We start from the raw sequence: 22,981 nt of genomic DNA on the forward strand, positions 1-22,981 counted from the left end.
TGTTTAGGTTTATGTTTAGATTCTATAAGCAAAGGGTCAAGTTAATGTTGTGTATTGAATATAAAATGGAATGTAATTGAAGAGGTACATTTCAGTTTGGCAGGTTTTATCTAACATTGACATCATTTTCATGGTTCATTGGTTATTATCAAATTTTCATATTTTGGTCTGTTATTCAAATACTATAAGCAATAGGTAAACAGAATTTGATGTATTAAATTATTATAAGGTAAACATGTATGGCTGATAGGGTTCATCTGTTCTTGATCTTTTTCATGGTTTATTGGTCAATATTTAGTTTTTCGGGTTTTGTTTGTTTTTTTCATGCAATAAGCAAAATGTCAACTATATTTGATATATGAAAAGATTGTAAGTTTTACATGTATATCTTCTTCGGTTTATCTGACCTTGACCTTGATGTAGCTGATCATTGATAGATATAAAAAAAGAAGATGTGGTATGATGGCCAATGAGAACTCTCCACAAGAGACCAAAATGACATAGAAATTAACAACTATAGGTAACTATAGGGCCTTCAACAATGAACAAAACCCACACTGCATAGTCAGCTTTAAAAGGCTACAAAATGACAATGGAAAATAATTTAAACGAGAAAACTAACAGCCTTATTTATGTACCAAAAATTAACATAAAACAAATATGTAACAAATAAACAATTGGCAGTCACTGAAAAACAGTCTCCTGACTTGGGACAGGCACATACATAATGTGGTGGGGTTAAAAGTTTAGTTTATGTGATACCAGTACTGTAAAACCTTTATTTTTATGACTTTTAAATCAAACCTGGTTTAAGTAAGGCAAGAATAACATTGTAAAACTGTTATTTTATTAAATAGTCTCTTTAAAACTGTCATGAAGATTTGATCAAAGTAACAGCAGGATTAATAAATGAGTTTTAGAAGATTGTATATAAAACTTTATTTGGTTAAAATGTGTGAAAGACATTTCTGTGTTACAATTTTTTACAGTTTGGTTATACATGTGTATGTGTAACAGCCACTATGTTTCGTCAGTTACTTTGTTCCAGCGGAATTTTTCAAGTAGTTATTTCGTTCCAATGGAACTTTCCAACTAGTTGTTTTATTTCAAGTGAGTGGAAAAGTTCTGGAAAAAAAGAAGGTAGTTGAAAAGTCCTGGAACAATGTAGCTATTTGAATAGTGAAGCCTAACAAACCCTAACCCTAACAAAAAGGAATTTTGTGACTAGTTGATAAGATCCGTTTGTCTTTTGTGGCTTGTATCTTTGTTCCCCTTTGAAAAGGTTCAAAGACAATATGTTGCGCTTTTACTTTGCATCAATTCTCCAAATGGAACTTTGTGACTGGTTGATAAGTTCCATTGGAACTTTTGGGCTAGTTTGTTAGTTCTGGTTTTGACTTTTTTGACAAAGAGGAACTTTGTGGCTAGTTGATAAGTTCCTTTTGACTTTTGTAATCAGTAGTATCTTGTTTTCCCTTTGAAAAGGTTCAAATATGATATTTTGCACTTTTACTTTGCATCAATTCTCCATATGGAACTTTCTGCCTGGTTGATGCTAGTTTGTTAGTTCTGGTTTTGACTAATTTGGCAAAAAGGAACTTTCTAACTAGTCACTTTGTTCACTGTGGAACTTTTAAACCAGAGGAAGAACACAGTAACTTCTTAATAAGTTCCTCCATATCTTTTCGGCTAATTAGTTCTTTCTGCCCGGTACTTTATAACTTCGGAACAAAAGAGCATTTACATATGTACAATTTTTCTTTTAGGAACCATAGTAAAAGATGATTTTGTATCAAAACCAACTCAACTAGAATCAGATATGATACACATAGGTGACACAGACATCGCTCCAGCCCGTAAAAAAGTGCATGGAGGCATAGCTTGCATGCCACAGTCAACACCTAGCTACAAAAAACATGGAGGTAAACAGTCATCCTTAGTCCCATCTAGCAGGAAGACAGATGAAGTCACAGGGTATTCATCATCAGTAAATCAGAGAAGTCAAGCAATTCCACCTCAGAGTATGCAACCTCAGGCAATGCAAGCATCTTCACCCAAAATGATGCAACCAGCATCACCTCAGACACAGCGAGCAACGTTACCCAAAATAATGCAACCCACATCACCTCAGAGACGCCAAGATTTTTTTACCCGAAGTATGCAACCAGCATCACCTCAGGTAATGCAAGCATCATCACCCCAAAGTATACAGTCGCCTGCTCCTGCAATAATGGTTTCAGAAGCAAGTCCTGAAAAGCATAAACCAATTTCATTATCAAAGTATAATGAACACCCAAAAAAGTCTGGCTGTATGGGATCACCTGAGGGTAATATATGTATTGGTGACTCAGCACCTCTAAGACAACAAACAACAAGTTCATCAGAAAGTCAAAGCCAGCCAAACACGGCTTCACCTCAATTAGCAGGAAGTTCAAGATTTAGAGGAGGGGTGACACCACCTCCACTCTCACAGGTGCCTCAAATATCAAAGAGACCACTCCCAACACCCTCTCCAGCAGCTGTTAAAACAAATACCAGTAATAAAACACCATCTTCCTTTCTAACAATACCAGAGCAACAGAGATCCAAAATAACACCAACCCAATCACATCTACAGGCTGAGGAGATACCAGGAGCACCAAGGCCTAGAGCTCCTGCCAGACGGATGTCTGGGTCATTAGGTTTGCAGTCCAAATCATGGGGTTCCCCAGCCTCTGCACTGCAGTAAGTAATGAAAGGAGTTTTCTTTTTCTACTGAAGCCATATATCCAGTATCAGTTAATTTTTCTCAGAGACAAAGTAAATTTATGCATCTTTAAACAATTGTTTAGCACTTAACTTATTATAACAAAAAATTTTAATTATCATTTTTTATTCATTTCTTTTTTTGCTATATTGGATCTGTAAAGAGTTGTTGTAAATTGTGCATATTGTTCAAAAACTGTCATCTAACCTTGACTATATTTTCATTATTTATTTTGATGATAAAGTAATTTTTTCATGTACTGCAGGTTCATTTATATTTGTGCATACCAATTTTCAATTTTCAAGGATTGGGTAAAACTTACAATTTTATTTTCGTGGTAAAGCCCGAATCTGCATACAAGTTGATTTTCTTTGAAAATTTAAATTTTAAATTCACCCTTACGGGCCTTACCCACAAAATCTACAAATAACAATGAATCCACAGTACTATAAGTTATTAATGAAAATTACGCAGGTGAAACATTTCAAAGTTTCCATGTTCTGCTTGTGTATACCTATCACTCATAAGTTTGACATGTATTGTATATATCTTGCAGGAACAGGTCCTTTGATGAAGGTTATTTAAGTGATGCAAGAAGATTATCTGTTGACTTGACTCGTGAAATGTTAGCGCAGACCAAAGAACCATCACTTATGGTATGATGTCTGGGTTAAATATATTCTTAAGTTATGGAATAACATCAAACGTTTTGAGGATTGATTTCCAACGCATGCCTGTATGGGGTTGTATGTTCACTTTCTAATATAGGTTATTACTGTATATGCATGAGAGAGAGTTCTAGACATATAAAGCCAGTAGAATCTTTTTTCCTTTCTTATTTAAACATAAAAAGTAGGTGTTTGACATAAAGTTTCCTATTGAAATTTGCATATTTTTTTTTAATTTTTGGGTCATGGTAGTCTTTGATTAAGTTAAGGTTCAATCAATGCAAAAACATTCCAGTTTTAGATATAGGTTAGAAAATTTGATTCTTTGGAACATTAACCTAAATAGTGAAATAAAAATATGTTTACTGGCTATACTTACAGGAGGAAACAGAAGATGTCTCAGAACTTTTACATGAATTGGAGTTGGAGGATGATAACAAAAGTCTGGATGATATTGTGTATATTGATGAAATAGAAGAAGTAAAACCAGTAAGTTTATTCAACATTTTGAAAATTATCATAACTCTTTATGAGGTCCCCTTGCCAGAAATTGGATATTTGGACCTTAATTCCATGTATTATAGAATTGAGAATGGAAATGGGGAATGTGTGAAAGAGACAACAACCCCATCAAAGTGCTGAAAACAGCCAAAGGCAACCAATGGATCTTCAATCCCGCACGGGAGGCAGTCTCTAGCTGGCCCCAAAACAAAAATGTGTACTAGTTAAGTGAAAATGGACGTCATTCTACACTCCAAAACATATAAATAAACTAATATTAAAAAACATACAAGACTGACAAAGGCCAATGGCTCATGACTTGGAACACACGCAAAAATGTGGCAGGGTTACCGTGTTAAGTGTGATCTTACCCCTCAACCTATACCTCTAGCTAATGTAGAAAAAAAAACACAGCAATACACACAGTATGTCAGTTTCATGAAAAGGAGATGCAGAGTGAATGTCAATTAACCCAAAAATGAGTATCCAGTGGCAAATATTACATGTATATAAAGAGCCCCGGTGGTCGTGTGGTCTAGCGGGACGGCTGCAGTGCAGGTGATTTGGTGTCACAATATCACAGTAGCATGGGATCGAATCCCGGCGAGGGAAGAACCAAAAATTTGCGAAATCAAATTTACAGATCTACCATTGTTGGGTTGATGTTTAGACGAGTTGTATATATATATATATATATATTTGCGAAAGCAAATTTACAGATCTAACATTGTTGGGTTGATGTTTAGATGAGTTATATATACAGAATGTACACAGCTATGTATCACCATCACTGCTGGTGATACGATGGATAAATTTGTTGTAGATTTGTCACTGGTTCAGACATACTTATAAATATAATTAGGGCCCCGACTAAAAGTCGGGGCGCCCTATAGTGATCAGTCTGTCCGTCTGTCGTACCGTCCGTCCATCCGTCCGTCCGTCCGTAACACTTTAACTTTGTGTCCGCTCCATATCTAGAAAACCATTATGATTTCATACTTTATACTTTACATGTTTATTAACCACCACCAGAGGGCGTGTCATGATGTATGTACAACTTTCTAGGTCAAAGGTCAAGGTAAAAAAAACTTTGGTTTCAGTTGACAACCCTGTGTCCTGTGGTGATGATCGTGTCCGCTCTATATCTTGAGAACCCTTATGATTTCAAAGTTTATACTTGACATCCATTTTAACCTACACCAGAGGGTGTGTCATGATGTATGTACAACTTCCTAGGTCAAAGGTCAAGGTCAAAAACTTTGGTTTCAGTTGACAACCCGTGTCCTGTGATGAAGATCGTGTCCGCTACATATCTAGATAACTGTTCTGATTTTATACTTAATACTTAACATGTTTATTAACCAACACCAGAGGGGGTGTCATGATGTATGTACAGCTGCCTAGGTCAAAGGTCAAGGTCAAAAACTTTGGTTTCAGTTGACAACCCTGTGTCCTGTGGTAAAGATCGTGTCCGCTCCATTTCTGGATAACCTTTATGATTTCAAAGTTTATACTTGACATCCATTTTAACCACCATCAGAGAGCGTGTCATGATGTATGTACAACTTCCTAGGTCAAAGGTCAAGGTGAAAAAAACTTTGGTTTTAGTTGACAACCCTGTGTCCTGAGTTGAAGATTGTGTCCGCTCTATATCTTGGGAACCGTTTTGATTTCAAATATTATACTTGACATCCATTTTAACCAACACCAGAGGGTGTGTCATGATGTATGTACAATTTCCTAGGTCAAAGGTCTGTCTGTCTGTTGGTCTGTCCATCGCTTACAATTTTGATTCACACTATATTTATTTACCCAACGTTATTGACAGCGGGGCCCACAGAGATGGCTTCCATCTCAATGATATCTAGTTATTTCTGTGACTGAATCTTACATTCATTTGTAGGATCCTTTACTATAGATAATTTAGCTGATCTGTAAAAATAACATCTTCATGCCTTATATATCATGTACTGTAGTACAAAGCTAGATTAAAACTGGCGTGGAAAGGGAACACCCGGCCACCAAAAGCTTCATTTTTAGCTCACCTGACCTGAAAGGTCAAGTGAGCTTTTCTCATCACTTGGCGTCCGTCGTCCGTCGTCCCGCGTCCGTCGTCCGTCGTCCGTAAACTTTTACAAAAATCTTCTTCTCTGAAACTACTGGGCCAAATTTAACCAAACTTGGCCACAATCATCCTTGGGGTATCTAGTTTAAAAAATGTGTCCGGTGACCTGGTCATCTAACCAAGATGGCCGCCATGGCTAAAAATAGAACATAGGGGTAAAATACAGTTTTTGGCTTAGAACTCAAAAACCAAAGCATTTAGAGCAATTTGTCAAAGGGTAAAATTGTTGTTCAGGTCAAGATCTATCTGCCCTGAAATTTTCAGATGAATATGACAACTTGTTGTTGGGTTGCTGCCCTGAATTGGTTATTTTAAGGAAATTTTGCAATTTTTGGTTATTATCTTGAATACTATTATAGATAGAGATAAACTGTGAACAGCAATAATGTTCAGCAAAGAAAGACCTACAAATAAGTCATCATGACCGAAATTGTCAGTCAACCCCTTAAGGAGTTATTGCCCTTTATAGTCAATTTTTAACCACTTTTCGTCATTTTTTGTAACTTGTACAAAAATCTTCTCCTCTGAAACTACTGGGCCAAATTAAACCAAACTTGGTTACAATCATCCTTGGGGTATCTAGTTTTAAAAATGTGTCCGATGACCCCGCCTACCAAACAAAATGGCTGACATGGCTAAAATTAGAACATGGTGGTAAAATGCAGTTTTTTATTTATATATTTGAAACTAAGACATTTAGGGTAAATCTTACAAGATGTAAATGTCCATCAGAAAAAGATCTATTCCCTCACAAATTTTCAGATGAATCTGACAACTCGTTGTTGGGTTGCTGCCCTAAAATTGGTACTTTTAAGGAAATTTTGCAGTTTTTTGCTATTATCTTGAATACTATTATAAATAGAGATAAACTGTAAACAGCAATAATGTTCAGCAAAATAAGATCTACAAATAAGTCAGCATGATCAAAATTGTTAGAGGACCCCTTAAGGAGTTATTGCCCTTTATAGTCAATATTGAACAACTTTTCGTCATTTTTGTAACTTGTACAAAAATTTCTTTTCTAAAACTATGGGCCATTTTTAACCAAACTTGGCCACAATCATAACTAGGGTATCTATTAAAAAAGTGTCTAATGACCCAACCTACCAACCAAGATGACCGACATCAGTAAATACAGTAACAGGTGAGCGACACAGGCTCTTGAGAGCCTCTAGTTATGAAGCCCAGGTGGTCGTGTGGTCTAGCGTGCTGGTTACAGTGCAAGTGATTTGGTGTCACAATTTCTCAGTAGCATGGGTTCAAATCCCAGAAAGGGAAGAACAAAATATTTGCGAAAGCAAATTTACAGATCTAACATTGTTGGGTTGATGTCTGGGTTATATCATCTTCATGCCTTATATATCATGTACTGTAGTACGCTGCTAGATTAAAACTGACGTGGAAAGGTAACATATGGCCACCGAAAGCTCTTTTTTTGAGAGCCCAGGTGGTCGTGTGGTCTAGTGGGACGGCTGCAGTGCAGGCGATTTGGTGTCACGATATCACAGTAGCATGGGTTCGAATCCCGGCGAGGGAAGAACCAAAAATTTGCGAAAGCAAATTTACAGATCTAACATTGTTGGGTTGATGTTTAGACGAGTTGTATATATATATATATATATATATGAATAGGGATGGAACCAACATCCTTTTGAGCTCAAAGCAAGCAGGATAATGTGATGTAACTGATGAAAATCACTAATATCAGAGAGAAGATATGAAAGAGACATTCAAAACTAATTAGTTGAAGAAAAAGAAGCACCACATGCAAAAGTTCTTATAACATAGAAAAAGAGATTGAATGTCCTCATATATACACATGGAAAAAAGTATTGCAACACCTTGGTTTTTTAAAACTTGAAAAATCAGCCTCTTATTTTGGATGGAAGATGATAAAATATTTGTAAAATAATATTGAAACGTAGTTAATGATAACATAGGCATTAAAACGAACAAAAAATGTATGCAAAAAAGATGTTTTATCTTATCAACATTTTTATAACAAAGTGTTCTTTTTTACGAAAAAAAAGCATCTTACAAACTTTTAATGTAGTCAAACTTTACAATGTCAGACATTCCAAAATAATCTTTAGATGATTGTTCACACCATGGTTGATCGTTATATGCCAAAGAATTACAAATGTAGTACTTTCAAATGGATAACCACATCTTAACGTCTTCTGATTCCTGCCATAAGTCAACTTATTTGTTGCTAAGGTAGTAGCAATCATACCTGACGAAGGGTATTGTTTATTTCATGACGTGTTTGAACTGGGGTGTCCTTTCATGCACTTTACGCCCAATAGTATCCCATATATGCATGCTATGGTTCAAATTCGGGCTACGATCGGGCCAAGGAAGATTAACAGAATTCCATTGGATCAATGGATCTTCCTCCATGATACTAATTTCCAACTTTGGCCAGCTCTGCACTATATTGGATACAGGCAACTGTGTGTCTGATCAAAGGCAAAGGTCCCCTAAATGGTCTTATCGCATGATAACTAGTAGCAATGAGCCGATCTCGAACAGTTCTTGTTTAAAGGCTCCTGTATGGTCATCACTCTCTTTTTATACGACCGCAAAATTTGAAAAAATTTTCGTCGTATATTGCTATCACGTTGGCGTCGTCGTCGTAGTCATTGTCCGAATACTTTTAGTTTTCGCACTCTAACTTTAGTAAAAGTGAATAGAAATCTATGAAATTATAACACAAGGTTTATGACCACAAAAGGAAGGATGGGATTGATTTTGGGAGTTTTGGTCCCAATATTTTAGGAATAAGGGGCCAAAATGGGCCCAAATAAGCATTTTCTTGGTTTTCGCACTATAACTTTAGTTTAAGCATGGAAGTATTATATTGACAGGAACTCCAATGAAAAATTAGCACATTCCCCTCCCACTGATTTCTTTAAGAAAATAAAAGGTTCCGACTCAGTTTGTCAAGTACGTGATAACTCCTTTGTGGGGTATCTGCGATGCCGACTTCGCCTGTTCTTTTAACTGAATCTAGTCTCATCACGTGATTTGATATCGATGGTCTTATCTACCTACCAATGTAAATATACACGGAAACTCCCGTGGTTATTTGTGAATCGCCACATGGATAACAACACCTGTGTCCGTTCAATAGATAAAGAACAAAGCTGAAAAGATCGAAAAAATCGGTCCACATTTAACAAAATAACATAAGAAAATCAACTGCATTCGGAAAGAGGGCAAGCTTATTTTTAGTTTTGTTGAGTATGTTTAAATCCCTGGAACTTGGAAATCGGGAAGTATCTGATTATGAAAATTACATGATTCTGAAGTAGAGTGTTTGCAGAAAATAATGGAATGCTCATGTAGTGTGCCAGATATTGCCAGATAACTCAAATTTTAAGTTAAAGATTGAAAACTTTTATCTAGTGTATCACAAATATTTATGGTTTTCTCTATCGTAAAATATCGTAAAATGTTTTTAACTTATTTATCAAATATGTTTTAAAGACTAAAAGAGGTTAATAATTATGTGATGACCTCTACATAGCAATATCAGGTTACAAGACATGCAGATGAATTGTTACACCTTTTATGGTAATTCCAAAACCCTAAACATTCAACCTAGTCCGAGATTACTTTGACGTCTGACAGATTTATTTTTACAGATAACTTTAATATATCTGAATACATTTAAAGAGATCACTATGATGGGCCCTAAGCAGTTTAATTTTTTTTCTATCATGGAAACCAAATTAGAATTTATTTATGTGTTTAAAAGCTTAACCGTTCTCAGTGGCGGATCCAGAAATTTTCATAAGTGGGGGCCCACTGACTGACCTAAGAGGGGGCCCACTCCAGTCACACTTCAATGATTCCCTATAAGCAACCAAATTTTTTCCCCAAAAGGGGGGGCCTGGCCCCCCCCCCCCCCCCCCCCCCCCTAAATCTGCCTCTGGTTCTGAAACATCTTACACCGTATGCTAATCAATTTATGTTTCTGTTTCTTGTTTAATTGCATGAAATATTTGCCATTGGACTTTCAGTAAACAATATATCAAAATATTTGATATTTTTTCGGATCAGAGCTCTTTAATCCTGTACCCCCACCCGGCCAACTTTTACTTTTGTTGGAAATTCTTTCATTAAAATATTTGTCAAAGTTAGCAGTAAAACGCGATAATAATTACTGATAAAAACTTTTCTGTTCACTTTACATGAGAATTTTATGATTATAACAGTTACACGTGTTTAGCCAACGGCCTTCTCGTGAATAAAAATCTTACTTTTTTAAAATTGATTTCAACTTAAACTGAAATCTTTTTACTCTTCAGTTACTCTTCAGTTTTTTAGTTTTTCTTTTTTTTAATTTGGTGAAAACAGTCGCGGGGATTTCATTTGATTTCTTTTTATTTGTTTTTAAGCAGCAATACCCGTAAAAACTGACATATTTGTCATTCACATGGTCGATAAATGTCATTTCCTTGACAATTAAGTACACATCCGGGTATTTCGGTATGTTCCGTAATTACGATCATTCACGAGGTTCCAAAAATTTGATCGGAACCCATGCATCCATTGACATGTTGAGTTAATTAACAGATACTTAACGATTTTGCGGCATCACACTATAAACGTTTGAAGTCCGCTTGTTGGAGTTCCTGTCAATATAATACTTCCATGGTTTAAGTGAATAGAAATCTATGAAATTCTAACACAAGGTTTATGACCACAAAAGGAAGGTTGGGATTGATTTTGGGAGTTTTTGTTCTAACTGTTTAGGAATAAAGGGCCAAAAAAGGGCCCAAATAAGCATTATTCTTGGTTTTTGCACAATAACTTTAGTAAAAGTGAATAGAAATCAATGAAATTTAAACACAAGGTTTATGAACACAAAAGGAAGGTTGGGATTGATTTTGGGAGTTTTGGTCCCAACAGTTTGGGAACAAGGGACCCAAAGGGTCCAAAACTAAACTTTGTTTGATTTCATCAAAAATTGAATAATTGGGGTTCTTTGATATGCCGAATCTAACTGTGTATGTAGATTTTTAATTTTTGGTCCCGTTTTCAAATTGGTCTACATTAAGGTCCAAAGGGTCCAAAATTAAACTTAGTTTGATTTTAACAAAAATTGAATCTTTGGGGTTCTTTGATATGCTGAATCTAAAAATGTACTTAGATTTTTTATTATTGGCCCAGTTTTCAAGATTTTTATACGACCGCAAAATTTGAAAAAAATTTCGTCGTATATTGCTATCACGTTGGGGTCGTCGTCTGCGTCATCGTCGTCGTCAGCGTCTGAATACTTTTAGTTTTCGCACTCTAACTTAAGTAAAAGTGAATAGAAATCTATGAAATTTTAAAACAAGGTTTATGACCACAAAAGAAAGGTTGGGATTGATTTTGGGAGGTTTGGTCCCAACATTTTAGGAATTGGGGGCCAAAAAGGGCCCAAATTAGCATTTTCTTGGTTTTCGCACTATAACTGTAGTTTTAGTTAATAGAAATCTATGAAATTTTGACACAAGGTTTATGACGACAAATGAAAGGTTGGGATTGATTTTGGGAATTTTGGTTTCAACAATTAAGGAATTAGGGGCCAAAAAAGGGCCCAAATAAGCATTATTCTTGGTTTTCGCACAATAACTTTAGTTTAAGTAAATAGAAATCAATGAAATTTAAACACAATGTTTATGACCACAAAAACAAATATCTAATTACACAATATTGTGAAATAGCAAGGTTTTTTTTAATTAGAGTTATCTTTCTTTGTCCAGAATAGTAAGCAAGAAATATCTAATTGCACAATATTGTGCAATTGCAAGAATTTTTTTTAATTGGAGTTATCTTTCTTTGTCCAGAATCAACTTAAATCTTTGTTATATACAATATACAATGTATATTCACTTTTTACTACCAACTGATAAATTAAAATAATCTTTACCATTCAGTGATCACAAGCAGTTTTTAGCTCACCTGGCCCGAAGGGCCAAGTGAGCTTTTCTCATCACTTGGCGTCCGGCGTCGTCGTCCGTCGTCGTCGTCCGGCGTTAACTTTTACAAAAATCTTCTCCTCTGAAACTACTAGGCCAAATTTAACCAAACTTGGCCACAATCATCATTGGGGTATCTAGTTTAAAAATTGTGTCCGGTGACCCCGCCAACTAACCAAGATGGCCGCCATGGCTATAAATAGAACATAGGGGTAAAATGCAGTTTTTGGCTTATAACTCAAAAACCAAAGCATTTAGGGCAAATCTGACATGGGGTAATATTGTTAATCAAGTTAAGATCTATCTGCCCTGAAATTTTCAGATGAATCTGACATTCCGTTGTTAGGTTGCTGCCCCTGAATTGGTAATTTTAAGGAAATTTTGTTGTTTTTGGTTATTATCTTGAATATTATTTCAGATAGAGATAAACTGTAAAAGGCAATAATGTTCAGCAAAGTAAGATCTACAAATAAGTCAACATGACCAAAATGATCAGTTGACCACTTTAGGAGTTATTGCCCTTTATAGTCAATTTTTAACCATTTTTCATAAATCTTAGTAATCTTTTAGAAAAATCTTCTCCTCTGAAACTGCTGGGCCAAATTATTTGAAACTTGGCCACAATCATCATTGGGGTATCTAGTTTAAAAATTGTGTCCGGTGACCCCGCCAACTAACCAAAATGACCGCCATGGCTATAAATAGAACATAGGGGTAAAATGCAGTTTTTGGCTTATAACTCAAAAACCAAAGCATTTAGAGCAAATCTGACACGAGTAAAATTGTTAATCAGGTGAAGATCTATCTGCCCTGAAATTTTCAGATGAATTGGACAACCTGTGTTTGGGTTGCAGCCCCTGAATTGGTAATTTTAAGGAAATTTTGCTGTTTTTGGTTATTATATTGAATATTATTATAGATATAGGTAAACTGTAAACAGCAATAATGTTCAGCAAGGTCAGATTTACAAATAAGTCAACATGACCAAAATGGTCAGTTGACCTCTTTAGGAGTAATTGCCCTTTAAAGTCAATTTTAACCATTTTTCGTAAATTTTATATATCTTTTACTAAAATCTTCTTCTCTGAAACTGCTGTGCCAAATTGATCCAAACTTGGCCACAATCATCTTTGGGGTTTCTTGTTTAAAAAATGTGTCCGGTGACCTGGCCATCAAACCAAGATGGTCGCCACGTCTAAAAATAGAACATAGGGGTAAAATGCAGTTTTTGGCTTATAACTCAAAAACCAAATAATTTAGAGAAAATCTGACATGTAGTAAAATTGTTAATCAGGTCAAGATCTATCTGCCCTGAAATTTTCAGATGAATTGGACTACCTGTTTTTGGGTTGCGGCCCCTGAATTGGTAATTTTAAGGAAATTTTGCTGTTTTTGGTTATTATATTGAATATTATTAAAGATATAGGTAAACTGTAAACAGCAATAATGTTCAGGAAAGTAAGATCTACAAATAAGTCAACATGAACGAAATGGTCAATTGACCCCTGTAGGAGTTATTGACCTTTGTAGTCAATTTTCAATCTGCTTCCTTTGTTTAATATTCACATAGACCAAGGTGAGCGACACAGGCTCTTTAGAGCCTCTAGTTTTACATCTTAATATTTTATGATGTATTTAAATGAGTAGTTATTGTTGCAAACTCCATTAGAAATTTTAATTGAGATTAGTTTTGGAATAAGGGAAAGGGGGATGTGATTAAAAAAATTGGGTTCAATTTTCTCATTTGAAATTTCATAAATAAAAAGAAAATTTCTTCAAACATTTTTTTGAGAGGATTAATATTCAACAGCATAGTGAATTGCTGTAAGAGAAAACCAAAATTTTAAGTTCATTAGAACACATTCATTCTGTGTCAGAAACCTATGCTGTGTCAACTATTTAATCACAATCCAAATTTAGAGCTGAATCCAGCTTGAATGTTGTGTCCATACTTGCCCCAACCATTTCGGTTTCAACTTCTGCGGTCGTATAAAGCTACGCCCTGAGGAGCATCTGGTTTATTATTGGCCCAGTTTTCAAGTTGGTCCAAATCAGGGTCCAAAATTTAACTTTGTTTGATTTCATCAAAAATTGAATAATTGGGGTTCTTTGATATGCGAAATCCAACTGTGTTAGTAGATTCTTAATTTTTGGTCCCGTTTTCAAATTGGTCTTCATTAAGGTCCAAAGGGTCCAAATTTAAACTAAGTTTGATTTTAACAAAAATTAAATTCTTGGGCTTCTTTGATATGCTGAATCTAAACATTACTTAGATTTTTGATTATGGCAAAGTTTTCAAGTTGGTCCAAATCAGGATTGAAAATTATTATATTAAGTATTGTGCAATAGCAAGAAATTTTCAATTGCACAGTATTCAGCAATAGCAAGAAATCTTCAATTGTACAGTATTGTGCAATAGCAAGAAATTTTCAATTGCACAGTATTGTTCAATAGCAAGAAATCTTCAATTGACAGTATTGGGCAATAGGAAGAAATATCTAATTTCACAATATTGTGCAATAGCAATCAATTTTCAATTGAAGTTATCTTTCTTTGTCCAGAATAAATATTTGTGCAATAGCAAGATATTTTCAATTGACAGTATTGCGCAATAGCAAGAAATATATAATTTCACAATATTATGCAATAGCAATCAATTTTCAATTGGAGTTATCTTTCTTTGTCCAGAATAGATATTTGTGCAAAAGCAAGATATTTTCAATATTCTTTGTAAATCTTAGTTATCTTTCTTTGTCCAGAATAGTAGTTGAATCAACTCAAATCATTGTTTTATACAATAATCAATGTATTTTCACCATTACTACCAACTGATAAATTAAAACAATCTTTACCATTCAGTGATAACAAGCACTTTTTTTTTACATTTTTATATTTTATGATGTATTTAAATGAGCAGTTATTGTTGCAAACTCCATTAGAAATTTGAATTGAGATCAGTTTTGGAATAAGGGAAAGTTTTTCTCATTTCAGATTTCATAAATAAATATAAAATTTCTTCAAATATTTTTTTGAGAGGATTTTTATTCAACAGCATAGTGAATTGCTCAAAGGCAAATTATTTTTTTAAGTTCATTAGACCACATTCATTCTGTGTCAGAAACCTATGCTGTGTCAACTATTTAATCACAATCAAAATTTAGAGCTGAATCCAGCTTGAATGTTGTGTCCATACTTTCCTCAACCGTTCAGAGTTCAACTTCTGCGGTCATATAAAGCTGCGCCCTGCGAAGCATCTGGTTAAGATTGTATTGTTTGCAATTGGTTTCCTTCTGACCAACCTTCATTATGCTTAATTTTCCTAAGCAGATGTTATAGGGGGTCTTCTTGATCTCGGAAGGTCTTTAACATCATTTGTTGCCTGATTTTTTTCTCAAAACGACTTATAGTGGAATGGTGATGACCTGAACAATATATGCAATTGTAACAGCCACATACCTGCTTCTCTCATGCTGATTATCTGCAATCTTGCTGCAGTTATGAGTTGTGGATGACCAATAACAAGGTGTCAATCACATAACTTTATAAATTTGGTTATTTAAAGTGTTGAAAACAATGAGGATAAAAACATCTGTTTTATTGTTTAGGAGAACAGAAGCTGCATGTGCAGATAAGAACTTATCGAGTCGATATTTATTGATTAATTTAAGGTGATATTTAAATAATGTTTAACTAGTTCTATATCTACAAATTGTATCATAAAAAAATAAAGAGTGGTTTTTTAATTTGAATTTCAATTTGGTGTTGCAATACTTTTTTCCATGTGTATAGATTGGATCTAATGTGAAAGATTTTTATGACCATAAGTTGAACCTACAATCAAAGGTCTTATGAATTTCTATAATGGATGATCATGACAAAATTGTTCATAGAAATAAGAAGATGTGGTATGAGAGCCAATGAGACAACTCTCCAATCATGTCACAATTTATAAAAGTATACCATTATAGATTTAAGAACTGTCCAACACAGAGCCTTGGCTCAAACCAAAGTGCAAGCTATAGAGGGCCTCAAAAATAACTAATGTAAAACCATTCAAAAGGGAAATCCAAGGGTGGAATCTATATAAAAATGAGAAACACTTATGAACCATATCAACATATGACAACTACTGAACATCAGATTACTGACTTAGGATGTGCAAACAATTACAATGGGTTTAAACTTTTAATAGGTACCAACCTTCACCCTTACATGAAACAATAGTGTAACATCACAACATAGAAAGACACACTTTACAATATCATTTGAAATGGCTTAACTCAATTAAAAGACATTTTAAACAAGTGAACTTTCACTGAACGAATAAATTTGATTTATGATACAATGAAACTACAAAATCAATAAAATAAGAGGTAAATAATTAAAGTAACAGTAATTTACTGCTGTGAAATGTTGAACAATTTCAGAAAAACAACAATAACCTTAAACAAAAATCCGATATTTACAATAATATACACAGGTAAATAAAAATAGATTTGTTGCAAGATATACAGATCAAATGGAAATTTTTTTTACAAAATAATTAATTTTGATGTTTATAGTACATATAAGTGAAAATAAAGCCTTAAAATATGAATAAAATTCAAAATAGTGTGTTTTTCCTCTTGTTTCAGTGCAATATAAGATAATAAAAAAAATTATTTTATTTTCCTAGAGTAAAAAGAAAAAGATGAAGAAAAAGGCTGTCTTGGATGTAAGTAATACTACTCCTACAATCAATCAAAATTTAGAGAATAAAAATTGAGTCACTGAAAATTGACTTAAAAATTTATATATGGTATTATCAAATAACTTAGTGAATGTTGGGACATGGTAACAAAATTAAATGCAAACAAAGAAATGACAATGTACAACAAATTAAAGGTAAAGAAAAACTATTATTTTTTTGTACTTTAGGTATAATTTCCTTTTATTACATGCATATAATTTGCTGTCTACAAATTGTAAATTTCACTAAAAGACAAGATGTTCTCCTACACTTCTGTAATAACAAGGCAAAATATAAGAAACACTACGAATCATCAGTACAATGGAAGCATTTGAAGTACTTCAAGTATGCAAGAGCCACATCCAAAATATTTTTGTTGGATGTAACTATCCAGTCAAGTAAGGAAAAAATCATATAATTATCTATTTCAATAAATTAATTTTGCTGGAGATGTTTCATTGTATATAATATGTGTAAAAAGAGAGGATATCAAAGGGCACTAAAACATAGGTCTAATAAAAATGACAGAATTATGACCGAAATGAAAACTGATGAAAATACAAACATGTAAACAAAACACTTCACTGAAAGTTTAAACTTGGGTGAACCTAGGGATGGAGAGTTTCTGCTGCATTAGTGGCAACATTCAAGTTACTCATTGTAAGTTAAAATTTTTGAAGTTTAGCTCATAATTGTTTAATCAGATCACATAGATTAATTTATAGTATTGAATTTGTTGATTCTAACTTATTCTCTTATGATTTTAGAATTCATTTGATCACTTGGTGGAAAGATGCAGTATAGAAGCTGAACATGTAAGGACCATAGATAGTCATTATACCCAAAGCATAGACATATAAAGATTCTTACATTGATACCAGTGGATTATCTGATCTATCCAATTGAGATAGTTAAATTATCAATTTTAAAGTCTGAGCCTACAATGGGTGCAGAAAGGGATAAATTTACGAAGAATTAGAGAAACTTATTTATGCTTGTATGAAAATGTCTTCACATTATTTGAAATTAACTATTCCAGAAAAATTTTACATTGTAATGTCAAAAATGTGAGGTCATAATTATAAAGTGATTTTTGAGTGATGCCAAAAGTAAATTAAATAATTTTCAGATTTAATTTATGATTTAAATACTCATTTTTAGCTCACCTGCCCCAAAGGGCCAAGTTAACTTTTCTCATCACTTGGCGTCTGTCGTTGTCCTGTGTCTGTCATCTTTAACTTTTACAAAAATCTTCTCCTCTGAAACTACTAGGCCAAATTTAACCAAACTTGACCACAATCATTATTGGGGTATCTAGTTTTAAAAATGTGTCCGTTGACCCGGCCAACCAACCAAGATAGCCGCCATGGCTAAAAACAGAACATAGGGGTAAAATGTAGATTTTGGCTTATAACTCTGAAACCAAAGCATTTATAGCAAATCTGACATGTGGTTAAATTGTTTATCATGTGAAGATCTATCTGCTCTTTAATTTTCAGATGAATTGGACAACTGGTTGTTGGGTTGCTGCCCCCAATTTGGTGATTTTTAAAGAAATTTTGCTGTTTTAGATTATTATCATGAATACTATTATAGATAGAGATAAACTGTAAACAGCAATAATGTTCAGCAAAGTAAGAACTACAAATAAGTCAAATGACCAAAATGGTCAGTTGACCCCTTAAGGAGTAATTGCCCTTTAAAGTAAATTATTAACAATTTTCATTGATTTGGTAATTTTTTCTAAATTTTTACCAAATAATTTCCTCTGTTACTAATGGGCTAAGTTCATTATAGATATAATTGTAAGTAGCAAGAACATTCAATAAAGTAAGAACTTCAAACACATCACCATCACCAAAACACAAATTTGTCATAAATCCATCTGTGTCCATTGTTTAATATGCACATAGGCCAAGGTGAGCAACACAGGCTATTTAGAGCCTCTAGTTATCTCACCTGGCCCAAAGGTCTCATGACATTTCCTACCATAAATATAATGTTTTCCATTAGAAGATCCCTTAGCATTTTGCCAAGTTAGATATATAAATCTTATATATGATATTCATCTAACCTATTTCAATTTTGATTCAGGTGCAAAGTTTTTATAAGACAGCTGGCAAAAAGAAGTCAACAAGTTACTTTTCATCAATTGGGGATAGTACTAGATATGTAGTGGATAAAGTCAAATCAGTTGGAGATTACATCTTTAAGGACAGGGGTGTTAGAGAGGCAGATATAGCTTACTACAGAGATGATAGTGTTGGTGATATTTTATCTTACCATTCTGCATCAACAGGTATATACCCTATTTTTCATTAGTTGCAGCATTTGTGAGGGGGGATAGGAGGGGTCATGATCCCGAAATCCCAAGCTTAAACATGAAATCCTGAGGTCCTGAAACATCCAATCCCGGAGTCCAGATAAAGGTCCTATCCCCCCTCATTTGTTTTATGCAATATTGTCCGATTCTCTTTGCACTGATTTTGAATTAGTGTTGTCTTTTTGAAAACAAATATATATGGTTTTTTTCTTTTTTGTGGTTGATTAATTGTTTCTTAACATTAAAATTAAGAACAAAATTATTTGACTAAAATTTTCAAATACCTGTACATGTAATATTTTATATTATGATAAGATGCCATATAAAAAAGAAGATGAGGTATGATTGCCAATGAGACAACTATCCACAAAAGACCAAAATTACACAGACATTAACAACTATGGTCACCGTACGGCCTTCAACAATGAGCAAAGCCCATATAATCATTATATCTGTAATATAGAATAAGGTCCTGTACAAAATTGATAGGTATTAAGATGGGTTCAGCTAAGTTTTCTTGCTACCTTCATCACAGTATTATCATAGTTAATGACTTCTATATATATCTTTCAATGTCAAAATATCAAAACATTATTCAAGCTACTTTCATCGGGAGTTGTCTCATGAACAATCATACCTACATATTCTGATTTATGATAATTTGATTTGAATTTTTCAGGTCAAGTTGAACCAACAAAGAGCCTTAGTGACTTTGGTATAGGATCAATAATTAAACCGATCAGGACACAACATTGTTTAGTGGACAAACATAATCTGGATAAACTGTTCGAATTACAAGGGGAGGTAATTTGTTAGAAAAGTCATAATTTAATTTAAAAATAATTTAAAATCAGTAAGTAGGTGTTACCATGATAGTTAGTCACTGAAAGAATTTCAACTAATGACAGCAATTTAGGCACACTCCTTTCAGCATCAAAATGTCTGCAACATCAACAATTTATAAAGTTTGTGACTGGTTTGTTGGAGAGAAGTTCTTTATTATAAGTCGATACTTTATGGTATGCAAATGTATCATCAGTGGCACATTTTAATCCCATGGAGATCAATTGGCTATGGTTGCCTCTATAAAAAAGGCTCTCATGGGTCAGATCCTTAGCTTGCTTCATATGAAATTTTTGTCAGACTTTTTCTCAGGAACTACAATTCGGAGCTTTAAGAAAGTTGTAAGCAAGCTATACCACGAAAAATAGTATTTCATCCCTAACAATGTGATAATATATAATTACAGGATGGTAGCTGGTGTTTGACAGAAAGGTTGTGCAATCTACTGGGAATTGATTATAATGTCTGTATGAATATTCTTAAAGAGGCTGGCATTAAGTCTTTAGGTAGGTGTTTCATATAAAAAAGAAGATGTGGTATGATTGCCAATGAGACAACTGTCCACAAGAGACCAAATGACACAGACAGTAACAACTATAGGCCTTCAATATGTTTATATTACAGTGTAACCTGTGTAATTCTACACACTAGGGGACCAGAAAAAAAATGTTGGATTGAGCAGCGTGTCAGAATACTCTGGTGTTGGATAAGACAGGTTACACTGTACTTACATTAAGTATGAACTTAGGAACATTATTTCAAACAGATAAAACCCGTTGAGTAGTCTTTTGAATATTAAGTTTCAATTAATACTAAAGAAACATTTATTTTCATGAGATCAAAATTTTGTGGTTTTGTCTCTAAGTAAGATTTCATGAGGATTTAATTTCATGGGTTCCATTAAATGGAAGTGATATTTTATGAAGGTTAATATTTTAAATAAAATAAACAAAATTATATCCTCCATGAAAATTCTGTTTTTACACTAATTAAGGAAAAGGTTCAATTTTGGGTTTTTACCCTGATATTTTATACATTTCATGCTTTAGTCATTTAGCAGAATCAGGATTTGATTTTTAAACTAGCATTAAAGTTTGCAGTAATAAAATGCAAATGAATATGGTTAAGTCGCAAACTAATGCAAAATCTTGACTATAAGTATTTGACGTGGCAAAAGATACCAAAGAAACATTTCAACTCACAAAGTAAAAAATTAATTTGACAATGCCGTGGAAAAAAAAGTAAAAAGGACAAATAACAGTATACAAAACATAGAACATATGGAAATTAGAGTGATGACATAAATTGAAACAATCAAATTTTAATTAAAGGTATCAATATTCTATTACAGCATTAAAAGTACAGGATGAGATTACGACATTACTGGCAACCTGTATTGCCCTGCTGGTTATTATACAATTGGAGTCTCCAGACTGGGTTCCAAGTCATGTTAAAGGCAATAACTTTTGGCAAAAAGAGCTGACAAAATGGCTGTCAGAAAGTACTGAGGGTGGTAGACAGCAAGTTGACGATGAAAATTTTCCTAAACATAGTCGTATGATAAAAACTGTCAATTTTTATCAGCAGAAAGAGGAAGAGCATAAATTGACATCAAGTATGCTGGAGTTAGGTCACTCCTGGGGTGAGGTAGCAGCCAAGATGTTAGGTGTTGCACAGTAACGTATCTTTCTTGGGGTGAGGTAGCAGCCATGATTATAGGTGTCAATTTATAACATCTCTCTCCTGGGGTGAGGTAGCAGCCAAGATCTTAGATGTTGCCTAGTCACATCTTTAATACTGATCTTCTGTCATTGATTGAAAATGGTTATGCAAAACAAAATAAAAATTGATGCAATAGGATAGAATTGGGGTTGTACCTGCATCGTCTTTATCCTGTAAGGCATAACAATTGTTAACTGTGAGAATTTATTTTCATCATATCATTTACAATCAGGGATCAAATATACAACTTTAATAACATTTAATAGATTATTTATTATAATGAGATTGATATTTTGTTTTACATGAGGCTACACATTTGTATTTCCTTATCTATTTACAATTTAGTGATAACAATAATGTGATAATTAGTTCAGGTGATATTGTCCCGAAGAAGTAGTAAAACACTGCTGTTGTTGTATATCTGATTGTAGAATACACTTAATGTTAATGATCAAAATGAAAAATATGTTGCAGATATTGGTTAAATGATATAATTTTTATACGACCGCAAATTTTGAAAAAATTTTCGTCGTATATTGCTATCACGTTGGCGTCGTCGTCGTCGTCGTCGTCGTCGTCGTCAGTCGTCGTCGTCGTCGACGTCGTCGTCCGAATACTTTTAGTTTTCGCACTCTAACTTTAGTAAAAGTGAATAGAAATCTATGAAATTTTAACACAAGGTTTATGACCATAAAAGGAAGCCTGGTATTGATTTTGGGAGTTTTGGTCCCAACATTTTAGGAATTAGGGGCCAAAAAGGGCCCAAATAAGCAATTTCTTGGTTTTCGCACTATAACTTTAGTTTAAGTTAATAGAAATCTATGAAATTTCGACACAAGGTTGATGACCACAAAAGAAAGGTTGGGATTGATTTTGGGAGTTTTGGTTTCAACAGTTTAGGAATTAGGTGCCAAAAAAGGGCCCAAATAAGCATTATTCTTAGTTTTCGCACAATAACTTTAGTTAAAGTAAATAGAAATCAATGAAATTTAAACACAATGTTTATGGCCACATAAGGAAGGTTGGTATTGATTTTGGGAGTTTTGGTCCCAACAGTTAAGGAAAAAGGGGCCCAAAGGGTCCAAAATTAAACTTTGTTTGATTTCATCAAAATTGAATAATTGGGGTTCTTTAATATGCCGAATCTAACTGTGTATGTAGGTTCTTAATTTTTGGTCCAGTTTTAAAATTGGTCTAAATTAAAGTGCAAAGGGTCCAAAATTAAACTAAGTTTGATTTTAACAAAAATTAAATTCTTGGGCCTCTTTGATATGCTGAATCTAAACATGTACTTAGATTTTTGATTATGGGCCCAGTTTTCAAGTTGGTCCAAATCAGGATCTAAAATTATT

The 22,981-nt window shown here is 33.8% G+C and overlaps 1 protein-coding gene across 1 annotated transcript in view; it reads left to right on the forward strand.

Moving 5' to 3' along the window:
- LOC134687564 (uncharacterized) overlaps nt 1-22,122 on the forward strand; it is a 40,997-nt gene extending 18,875 nt beyond the window's left edge. Inside the window, exons 7-15 of the mRNA XM_063547959.1 lie at nt 1,767-2,724; nt 3,303-3,402; nt 3,796-3,903; nt 16,688-16,726; nt 17,509-17,556; nt 18,836-19,040; nt 19,744-19,868; nt 20,314-20,413; nt 21,259-22,122. Coding sequence (XP_063404029.1) covers nt 1,767-2,724; nt 3,303-3,402; nt 3,796-3,903; nt 16,688-16,726; nt 17,509-17,556; nt 18,836-19,040; nt 19,744-19,868; nt 20,314-20,413; nt 21,259-21,587 — 2,012 coding nt within the window. The 3' untranslated portion in view covers nt 21,588-22,122. The remainder of the gene's footprint in view (nt 1-1,766; nt 2,725-3,302; nt 3,403-3,795; nt 3,904-16,687; nt 16,727-17,508; nt 17,557-18,835; nt 19,041-19,743; nt 19,869-20,313; nt 20,414-21,258) is intronic.
- Nucleotides 22,123-22,981: the final 859 nt, after the last annotated feature.

Source organism: Mytilus trossulus, chromosome 10 (genome assembly GCF_036588685.1).
Source record: "Mytilus trossulus isolate FHL-02 chromosome 10, PNRI_Mtr1.1.1.hap1, whole genome shotgun sequence".
NCBI lineage: Eukaryota > Metazoa > Mollusca > Bivalvia > Mytilida > Mytilidae > Mytilus > Mytilus trossulus.